This window comes from Physeter macrocephalus, chromosome 4 (genome assembly GCF_002837175.3).
Source record: "Physeter macrocephalus isolate SW-GA chromosome 4, ASM283717v5, whole genome shotgun sequence".
In the NCBI taxonomy this organism is placed as follows: domain Eukaryota; kingdom Metazoa; phylum Chordata; class Mammalia; order Artiodactyla; family Physeteridae; genus Physeter; species Physeter macrocephalus.
The window spans coordinates 126,480,618-126,492,190 of record NC_041217.1 but is presented as its reverse complement, the minus strand read 5'-3'; the positions used below and the strand labels follow the sequence as shown (position 1 = coordinate 126,492,190).

Below are 11,573 nucleotides of genomic sequence, written 5' to 3'. Positions count from 1 at the left end.
GCTCCGCGGCATGAGGGATCTTCCCGGACCGGGGCACGAACCCGCGTCCCCTGCATCGGCAGGTGGACTCTCAACCACTGCACCACCAGGGAAGCCCCATCACACTCTTTTTAATTGCTTCAGGAGACTGAGTGCCCCTCCAGCTAAATACCTGTTTTCCCACTGGCTCATTGAACTCATTGAATCTTTTATTCTATGGACCCTGCTGGACAAGTTAGACCCATTTTCCAGTTTGGTTAAGGAGACCAGTTATCTGAGAGATGTTAACCTTTATCGCCAAACTGGAGCTTGACATTTTATACAAGCATAATTCAAGGGATACCATATTTATTTGTCTAACTCCTTGGCCCCATCCTCACCTTCTCACTGATATTTGCAACTCAAAAATAATGCAAGGTGGGTCCAAGCCCTTCCCTGCCCTCTGGGAACATTTACTCATCTTTCCAACCCACACCTCTGTTTACTAGATCACTGGGATCGCTGGATTTCCACAGCGGTCTCTAGGTAGGTTCATTGGATCCAAGAGGACTTGATGTTTCCTCCCTTCTGTCAGCACTCTACCACTGGATTGCATGAGATTGCTGAGGTGTCTGTGAAGGACCATGAGTGGGTGGGAATACAGGCTGTTTCCCATTTGCCCCTTGGGTCCCTGGCAAGAATGGGGAGCTTTGTGAGCCCAGTTAACTCTTGGGGAGTGCCTTTGAGTGGGGTGCCTGGGATGGGGGTGACAGTCCTCCCTCTGGAGCTGCACAAGGGACAGGAAGGGAAGAATGGAGTGAGAGAGAGCTGAGGGAATGGTCTTCCCTAGCCAGCTTTTGCTTTAATTTATCTTGTTTTTTCTCCTATGACAAAGGGCATGTTTATTAATAACAGTTCAGAACATCACAATGTCAAAAGCACTCACTTGTTTTAATCCACACAATGGGCCTATGAGATCAGCTGTGATGGACATTTGCAGTGCTAACTTTCTTGGTTCTTGCCAGGACACAGGATGTCTTCTAGGGAACGGCTGAACGTGCACCCAAAAATGCCCCCAACAACATGGCATTCACTCAGTGTGTTGACCATGGTTTGTGATCCAGTCTTGGGCCTTGTGGATCCAGAAGGGTACCTAGGACATGATCTGCATTATTCAAGCTCCTAGAGCCTGAAATATAAAAAGCTGGATGTTCATGCATTAATTTATAGTGAGAATTGCAGCTGTTGGGCCAACCAGAAGGCTTGACTCAGCAGAGAGGAACATCCTCTCCCAGCATGCTAATTATTTCAGAAGCCAAATTATAATCAGAAGGCCAATTTTTTCACTTTAAGTGAAAGATACAAATTTTAAGTGAACCAGATGTTCATGTTAGCCCAGCCTCTCCTGACAGATAAATGACGATAAATGACATAGGAAACCAAATTATTAAAAGATTGCTTAGGGAGCAGGGAACCAGAGAAAGGGGCATTTGCCAATCCTAAGGTGTGTCTTTCAGTGGCTTGAGGCCACCCCACATCCCATGGAAGGAAGAGCCTTGTCAAGAAAACTGTGATGCTTAAGTCTGGTGAGCAATGCCTTTCTCTCCCTGCTAGGCATGGACAGGCACTGCCAACACAGGCCTTGGCAACTCCCCATTTCCAATGCTTCTGTTTCCCATGGTCCTTGTCCAAACAGGGTTATAGTACAAATAATTAGTTTTCTGCTTACTTTCTGGGATTGTTCCCAAGCTATCTCAATTGGAATCCTTGCAGTTCCAAAACTTGTTAGTCACACATTTATAAACAGTGTCTTAGTTTCCTAGCACAGATGGCTAATCCAATTCACTAAGTATGGATTTTACTAGTTTAGCTCTTGAAAAGCTTGTTTTTGATTTCAGGAGCAGCATTGCACTTTCTATATAAAAATACATACGTGTGTGTGTTTCACAGATTTGGAAATGGAGACTCAGAGGGGTCTGAATGCCTTGCCCAGGGTCACACAGCTGGTGATTGGTAGAGCTGGAACTCAAACCCAGATCTTCTGAGTTCAGGTCCCTCACTTGTTCCACTGAATGTAATTGAGTTTTCTCCTATTAGGAAGTGTCACTTTGAAGCAAGAAAGGAAAATCAATACGTTTTTAAGAATTAGCTTTAAAAAATGTTAACTGATTTTTTTTTCTAAGTGGCGGGGCTGGGTGGAGACATGAAAGTGTGCAGTGGTGGAGATGAGAAGATGTAAACAAAAAGGTCACTCCAATGTAGCCGCCTGCTGCTGGCAGTCATGAGGTCCTAGCGTAGAGCATCCAGTGACCTTGTCTGAGAGTACATAGTAAGTAGATGTGTTTTGTTGCAGAATCTGAGTCTATCAGAGGCAAAAGGAAAAATCCTCCACTATCGAGTGACCTTGCAGGAGGTAGCAGGGGGGAAAGCCACATTACAGAACACCACAGAACACACCTCCTGGACCTGGATCATTCCTAGAACTGGGAACTGGGCTGCGTCTGTGTCTGCAGCTAACTCGAAAGGCAGTTCCCTGCCCACTCATATTAACATAACGGACCTGTGTGGGGCAGGTAAGTACCAAATTTTCTTTAATATTACTTGTAGGAAATTGTTTTACTAATCTCTTATCTCCCTCAGGTCCAGCTCAGGGCCTGGTATGAGTAGCACAGGAGTTTAGAATTTGGAGTCAACAGCCTTCAGAGGCTGTCTGAAATTTCCGTTTAGCCAGTGAGTGTCCTTGGACAAGTGAATTAACACCTCTGAGCTTCAATTTCCCCCTCTCTAAACTAGGGATTTTATTACGTGAATTACAGGTCATTGTGAGATTAAACACAGAGACTAATACATAGCAGGTGCTTAATAAATACTAGTTAAGGAAATATTCATTACATTAAATTGAACACTAATATCTGGCTAATTTTTCCAGAAGCAAGAATAATATGTGTTGTCAAGTTCTAGAAAAAGCATACCTATAGTCAAAATATGTTTTAAAACTAATAGTATTAAAATGAAATTCTGGCTGTTATGGAACTATAGTACAATTTTGCTATAATACAGCTCTTTATTACACAAATTTAGATATGTATCCAATTATCTACACTGAAAACCTCCCAACTAGCTATACACATTTTATAGTTGCATCCCTGAAAACTAACTTAGGATGTAAGCCCGTAATTCATCCAAAAAAATAGATATTAAAGCTATTTCTCAAGATCTATATAATAAACGTATTTCAAGTCAAGATCATTGGCCTAACTTTTTCAAAAAATGCCTGATAGAATAAAACTCTATAATTAGATCCTTCCTTAAAATTCAGTGTAACAGTTTATCCACATGGGGGTCTAGCAATTATCATTTTGAAGAAGCTTCTACCAAAAATGATTATCTTATAGACACTGTCGAACCTTGGTTATATGTCGTTTCAGTCATACATCTGTAAATGTAGAGGTAATATAGTAGATAAAAATACAAATAAATATTGATATAACCTTGGGTTGGCAAATGAGTTAGGAATCGCTCTTAGGAGTAAGAGTTGCTCTTACCAAAGGTCTGACTACAGTGACTTATTTATTCTCTTGTATAAAAGAAATTTGGAGGTGGACAGCCCAGGGCTAGTGTGACAGCTTCATAACATTGTGAGGACTCCAGGCTCCTTCCTTCTGTACCCACTGCCAAGTTGACTTCCATCCACAAGATGGAAGTGGTCCAGGATGGCTGCTGGAGCTCTAGCTATTTCCTTCTAGCCAACAGAAAAGAAGAAGGGAGAAGCCTCAACTCTCACTCTTGAGGAGTTTTGCCCCAGGTCACACAACAACCCTTGCAGTCATTGACCCTAACTGGTCACCTGATCACACCCAGCTGCAAAGGAGGCTCAGAAATACATTGTTCCCTTGCTAAAGAAGATGAGGAGAGGGTATTTGGTAGGTAACTGGTAATCTCTGCCTCATGTGGGGAAGGCATGAAACCTGAAGGAAAAGATGGATTAACTATGGGGAAAAAAACCTTAAACTTTAGGCATAGTAAAGTAAAAAATTTAAAAACACCATAAATAAGGGTTTAAAATGCAAAGAGCAATTTAAGAAAAGTGTATGCTACATTTTTGGCAAAAAGAGGATTGATTATCTATATATATAAGTTTTCAAATAATAAGAGATCATGGGATATGAACAGGCTACTCAAAACATAAATATAAAATAAAAGTAATAATAAAGATATGAAAATGTTTAGCCTAGTTAGCAATCAATGAGATGCAAATTTTGAAAAAACATGAGAAATCAAACCAGACCGAGAACGAGTAAGTAGAATTAGCATAACCTATATTGGTGAGAGTGTGAGGAAAAGATACCCTTGTATACTGCTGGCAGGTGTGTAAATTGGTACAACTTTCTTAAGAGAAAGTTGGCAATTGATAACACTAACAAACTTTAAATATGAACTTATCTTTTGATCAAGAAATTCTGCCATTAGAAATGTGTCCTCGGGACTTCCCTGGTGGCACAGTGGTTAAGAATCCACCCGCCAATGTAGGGAACATGGGTTCGAGCCCTGGTCCAGCAAGATCCCACATGCTGCGGGGCAACTAAGCCTGTGCACCACAACTACTGAGCCTGCGTGCCACAACTACTGAAGCCCACGTGCCTAGAGCCTGTGCTCTGCAACAAGAGAAGCCACCACAATGAGAAGACCGTGCACCTCAATGAAGAGTAGCCCCTGCTCAATGCAACTGAAGAAAGCCCGTGCACAGCAATAAAAACCCAATGCAACAACAACAACAAAAGAAATGTATCCTAGCAAATAATAAGGCATGAGCCTTAAAAAAAATGTAAGCACGGGCTTCCCTGGTGGTGCAGTGGTTGAGAATCTGCCTGCTAATGCAGGGGACACGGGTTCGAGCCCTCGTCTGGGAAGATCCCACATGCTACAGAGCAACTAGGCCCATGAGCCACAACTACTGAGCCTGCGCATCTGGAGCCAGTGCTCCGCAACAAGAGAGGCCGCAATAGTGAGAGGCTGCGCACCACGATGAAGAGTGGCCCCTGCTTGCCACAACTAGAGAAAGCCCTCGCACAGAAACGAAGACCCAACACAGCCAAAAATAAATAAATAAATAAATAAATTTTTTAAAAGCCAAGCATTTGAAGCTCTTTAAAAAAATAATAATAATAAGCACAAAAATGTTTGTTGAAATGTTTTTGAAATAATGAAACACCTCAAACAGCCTAAATATTTAATAATAGAGGATGGATTGGTTAAATATATCATGACCCTCATCCACCTTAATCCCACTCCAGCATTAAAGTGATATTGTAGCTATGTTTTAATTGGTGTGGAAAGATGCACATAAGTGAAAAAGTAGGCTTTCAAAAGTATACATGGTATGATGTCATTTAAAAATATATATTTACACAAATACACATTTTAGCATAGTAAAAAAAAATCTAGGAGAATGTACATGGAAATATTAACAGAAACCATATCTACAATAAGGTATTACAGGTGATTTTTATATTTAAAATTTTTTTCTTCAATGAATAAGTACTATGTATATAATTTGTAAAGGGAATTCTGTTGGGGGGAAATTGAGATCTTACCACTGTTTAGTATCCTGCTCTTGTTAAGATGTAGTATGTCAAAATACGTTACTTCTTTAAACCTCACTGCACATGGGTCTTGAGTATATAAGCCTCTTGAATTTTCTGGGCCCATTCCAGCTTCTTTATTTAGATTTGGAAACAGCTTCTCAAAATGACACATTCATTATTTTAGAGTTGGCCTCTACATTATTGATTCAACAAAAATTTATTGAGATTACTATATAAGGTAACTGGAATTCAGCAAGAGGTAAAAAATACAGTCAAGGTCCTACAGTTACATTTTGATATTTTGTCCAGTGGGAGGGGTAGACATATAAACAAGTAAACTGCAGTACAGGATAAGTGTAATATTAGAGGCGTGCACAGGGCACTCTAGGAACAGAGAAAAGCTGAAGCATGGGCTTGGAGAGGAGGCTACGTGTGAACAGAAATGGAGACACAAGATGGTGTTAACCAGGCGAAGTAGTGCAGGCGTGCAGGCGTGAGGGTTTGCTTTAAAGTGAGACCTGAGCAGGCATATAAGTTGAAAAGGAGAAGTGGGGTGGGAAAGAGTTGAAGGTAAAGGGGAAAGGGGATCATTAATGGAATGAAGTTCCTGGGGAGCTGAAAGATGATGGGATCCAATAGCAAAAAAGATGTAAGAGACACACTTCTTCCTCTCAGAATGGAAGATGTTAAATAAGGGTGAGCCTCAATAAGAAGGAACGCGGAGGGGTGGTAAAGTAGGATATTGAAACAGTTCTCTAGAACCGAGCTGTGGCTAAGAGGGTCCTAGTCCCAGAAATCTCAAGAGCCTATTGTCTCTCCTAAGGCCACACCTAAACCATCCAATAAGAGTAGTTGTGCACCCCAGCGAGACCTGGAGGACAGATTTGCAAACCACATGGTCCCATCCTGGAGCCCTCTTGTCTTATACAAATTCTGAATGATCTGTAGGAATAGCGTACCATGATTTTTGTCTCCCTCTCTTTCAATATATGATCACACTACTCACATAAATAGCTTTCCTTCTAGGAAAAGAAAAATAATGCCCGAAGAGGCAGAATTATGTTGATTTTGAGAAAGTAGGGACAACTTTGTTGTAAAAGGTATATGCCACAGCATTGCATATCAGGAAGCACTAGAATGATTTTGTTGGTTTATGATGAAAATTGAATGTGTGTTAAACCTACCAGTCAACAAGTAAAACATATTTAATATTTCAGACCAGTCCCTGTGCTCAAGAATTCTTGAAACTATGGCAAGAAACAGAAAGCAGTACAGCCATAAATAGAGGCCCACACAGATGTCAGAGACTGAGGTCCCAGGAGGTGACGTAACTTGGCCAAGATCATATACACAATTAGTGGCAGAGCTGGACTGAAAAACCAAGCCACCTGTCTCTTAGGTGGGCACTTTTTCCAAATACTTTATGACTTCATAACTCTATTTAGAAGTTCTCAGTGAAAATGGAGATGGGAAGTCGAATGATAGAGGCTAAAGGAATAATTTTGAAAGGTGTCAGAGAGGTGAGTTGTTAGCACAGTTCTAAAGGAGAGAGCATGCCCTGGCAAACATGATGGGGAGGAAATTCAGGCTGGTTCCTGGCAAGTGTTGTGACTCAGAGGCTGGGCAATGCCAGGTTGATTTACTTAGCTAATTGCAAAGAGAGCAGTGGTTAGAAAGGCTCTTTGGCTATTTTAGCCCATCATCTGGCAAAGGGTCTTGCAAACGCTAGGTGCTCAATACATATTACTGAATGAATACATTTTATTCTCCAAAACAAAACAAAACAAAACAAAAGCAAACTTGTGACATAGCCAGAAAATAAGATATCAAGGCAAATGAAGATAAAGAACCAGGGCTGGGGAATTCCAGTTCCTGGCAAGGTAGCCAACACACAGGTTCCAGGCTCTCACCACCAAACCTGCCCTGAAGATGCCACAGGAGAGACAGGACAGGATGACTGAGCGCCTGTGGATGGGTAATAGTGATAAAGGGGGAGTGCTGAGGTAGCACTTGTTGGTTGCACTGCTTTTTCTTCCTCTTGTTGCCCTGAGATGTCCATTGCCTGAGCATTTTTACTATGGGCAGGAAAGTCTGGAGGGCAGGGCAGAGTAACTTCCAGGAAGCCCTGGAACCTGACAAAGGGTGCCTGAGATTTTCTTCTGCCACCCACCCCATGGCCTGGCAATTATAGAAGAGAATAACAGCCCCACTCCCCCATGAAGAGCAGTGCCATCCACAGAGACATGGGTAGGTTCTGGGGCTGCCAGGTACACCTACAGGGAACAGGAGACAGGCAGAGCTTAGGGTGAATCACTACAGGCTCCCTGGCTTTCCTCTCTGAAAAGCTCCTCCACCTCACCTAAACTTACCTGTAGGAGCATGAGCTCTGGCTAAACTTTCACTCCTCCCCCTACAGAAAAATAAAGGCCAAGGCTGCTGATCAATCCAAGAAAATAAAACATGATCCCAAAGGAGAAAATTAGTAGAAATCTGAGGGGCACAAATCCTGAGAAAGAAAGGCAGCAAATGGGACTACCTGTATGGTAGGAAGTATAACCAGCACAACAGAAAGAGCAAGAGTTTAGAATAAGCATAAGTATCCTTAGAAGGATAAGAGAGGATGCTAGGAACATAAATCAGAAATAGGTGGTTGTGGAAAAGGCCCAAATAAAGAGATTCAGTATGGAAAGTTCAGTTATTGAAATAATGAATTCACCCAATGGGTTGGATTGCAGAAAGGACTCATCTGAAGATTGAAAGAGTACCTGGAAGATTGGATGAGAAACTCTTTGAAAAGTCATCAAAAGGGGAAAAGAATTTGAAAAATGAGAAGACTTAAAACACTGAAAGAATAAAAAGAGAAGTAATGACAACCACCTAAAAGGAGTCCCAGGGCTTTCCTGGTGGCGCAGTGGTTGGGAATCTGCCTGCCAATGCAGGGGACACGGGTTTGAGCCCTGGTCTCCACTGGAGATGTAAGTGGCCACTAGGAGAATCTTGCTTAGAACAGCTGAAATCACATCTCTGTGGCAATCAGGGTTATTAAACCGCTGTGAAGTCAAATGCCTCCGGTCCTGACCTGGTGTTTCGCATGGGAAACGAGTCAAAGTTGTTAAACCATTTGAATCCCAACATTCAAAATTATAGATACAGGGCTTCCCTGGTGGCGCAGGGGTTAAGAATCCGCCTGCCCATGCAGGGGACACAGGTTCGAGTCCTGGTCTGGGAGGATCCCACGTGCCGCGGAGCGGCTGGGCCCGTGCGCCACAACTACTGAGCCTGCACGTCTGGAGCCTGTGCTCCGGAACAAGAGAGGCCACGATAGTGAGAGGCCCGTGCACCATGATGAAGAGTGGCCCCCACTTGCCACAACTGGAGAAAGCCTTCGCACAGCAACGAAGACCCAACACAGCCAAAAATAAATAAATTAATAAAATTTTTTTAAAAAAGGAGTCCCAATAAGAGAAAAAAAGTAAATGAAAGGGAAAAGTATTCTAAAATATTTATCAAGAAAAATATTTATCAAGAATCTTATAGGGCTTCCCTGGTGGCGCAGTGGTTGAGAGTCCGCCTGCTGATGCGGGGGATGTGGGTTCGTGTCCCGGTCCGGGAATATCCCACATGCCGCAGAGCAGCTGGGCCCGTGAGCCATGGCCACTGAGCCTGCGCGTCCGGAGCCTGTGCTCCGCAATGGGAGAGGCCACGACAGTGAGAGGCCCGCATACCAGAAAAAAAAAAAAAAAAAGAATCTTATAGAATGTACTACTCAGATGCAGGATGTCAATAGTAGGGGAGGCGATGTGTGTACAGGGGCAGGGGTGTGTGGAAAATCTCTGTGCCTCCCTCTCAATTTTGCCATGAACTTAAAACAGCTTTAAAAAATAGTCTATTAAAAAAGAAAGAAATAAGAAAAGAATATGAGTGCAGAATGATCAAGCAGGTGTTGCTCCCCAAAATACAAAGATGGATCAGTATCAGAAAAATGCATCATTGTAATTCATTACTTTAATACTGAAAGAGAAAAAAAAGGATATGTGCTTAACAGATGTAGAAAAGTATTCAGTAAAACAAAGTTTTTAGTAAATAAATAGTATTTTATAAAAATAAAATCTATTTGAAAGCTATGAATAAAAGAAAACTTTTTAGCTTTGCTAAGACTTTCTACCAAAAACATGCAGCAAGCATCATAGTAATAAAGATATGTAGGAACATTCTCTTTAAAATTACAAGATAAAAGCAAAAAAAAAAAGGAATAAGATTTAATTCAAAGATTGAAAAGAGAAGATATTTTAAGTGTACAGCTAATAAGATTATTACATGGAAATTTTAACAAGGGCAATAGACAAATTATTAGAACTAATTAGAGAGTTTAGCAGGTCTGCCAGAATAAGAATAACACACACAAATTAATACTGGAAAAAGCAGTAGAAAATAAGATGCCATTTAAATAGCAAACTAATAGTATAAAGTGTCTAGGAATTAACCTAAAAAAGAATGCATTAAAACTTTAAGGAGGGGGCTTCCCTGGTGGCGCAGTGGTTGAGAGTCCGCCTGCCGATGCAGGGGACACGGGTTCGTACCCCGGTCTGGGAAGATCCCGCATGTCGTGGAGCGGCTGGGCCCGTGAGCCATGGCCACTGAGCCTGCGCGTCCGGAGCCTGTGCTCCGCAACGGGAGAGGCCTCAACAGTGAGAGGCCCGTGTACCGCAAAAAAAAAAAAAAAAAAAAAAAAAACTTTAAGGAGGAATTTTTGAAACTCCATTAAAAGATATAAAAGGAGACCTAAATAATTTCAAATAGACAGCATATTTATAAATGGGACAATTTAACATTGTCTAAATTGAGCTATAAATTTAATATAATTCCAATAAAAGTACCAGCTAAAATTTTTGAGGACTCTGATAAACTGATTCTAAAAGCTATATGGAAGAATAAAGTTTCTTGAATACCCAAGACCACTTTGAAAAAAGAAGAGCAAAATGAGGAAGGACTTTAGCCACCAAATAGTCAGGTGTCACAGAGCCTCATAATTTAACCAGTGTGTTCTGGTGAAGAAGCTGACCTAGACACAAACCCATGAATGTGTGGAACTTGGTGTGGGACAGGGATGAAACCACATTTGGAAAAATTGACTCACTGTGTGGAAAAAAAAATAAAGTTTATTCCCTTTAAAAAAAATACGCTTTAGCTAGATTTGGATTAAAAACCTAAATGTGAAAGGTAAAACCAAAAGCCAATGGGCAGAAATGTAGTTTAGTATCTTTGTGACCCCAGAATGGAAGGATTTCAGAAAACAAGACTCAAAATACACAAACTGCAGATAAATTTACCCACATCAAAGTATGTTTGTGCAACAAACACATCATAAAGTTTTCAGAGATTGGAAGACTGGAGTGAGATATATTTGGTGTTGAAAACTAACAAGTGGTTAATATCTAGAATATAAAAGCTATTTCTGCAAGTCAGGAAGAAGACAGGAAACACAAGAGAAAAAATGAGTGAAGTATGAGAAGGGGAAAGTCACACAGCTAGTAATATAGGAAGAGAAGTTCAGCCTCATAAGAAATCAGAAAATGAAAATAAAACCACAGTTAAATACCACCTTACATGTACCAGATTGGCAAAATGAGAAAGTCAGAAAATACCAAGTGCTGGTGGGGAAATGAGAACTTCTTATGCTTTTCTTGTTGGCGTGTCAACTGATTGACTATTTTAGAGATCAACCTGGCTGTATTTAGTGAAATAGGTGAATGTAGTCTATAATCAAGAAATTCTGTGCATTGAGAGAGAGAAAGAGAGAGAGAGAGAGAGAGAGAGAGAGAGAGAGTGTCACTCTTTTTTTTTTAATTGGACTATAAAATAAATGCAGAATAAATAAATAAATGCAGAGGAAATAGGCAAACTACCTGAAAAAGAATTCAGAGTAATGATAGTAAAGATGATCCAAAATCATGGAAATAGAATGGAGAAAATACAAGAAACATTTAACAAGGACCTAGAAGAACTAAAGAGCAAACAAACAGTAATGAA

At 41.0% G+C, this 11,573-nt stretch overlaps 1 protein-coding gene across 1 annotated transcript in view; it reads left to right on the top strand.

The window, feature by feature from the left end:
- Window positions 1–11,573, top strand: part of LOC102991572 (interleukin-12 receptor subunit beta-2) — a 74,547-nt gene that overhangs the window by 32,843 nt on the left and 30,131 nt on the right. The window contains exon 8 of the mRNA XM_024119723.3: window positions 2,312–2,531. Within this exon, the coding sequence (XP_023975491.1) occupies window positions 2,312–2,531 (220 nt within the window). The remainder of the gene's footprint in view (window positions 1–2,311; window positions 2,532–11,573) is intronic.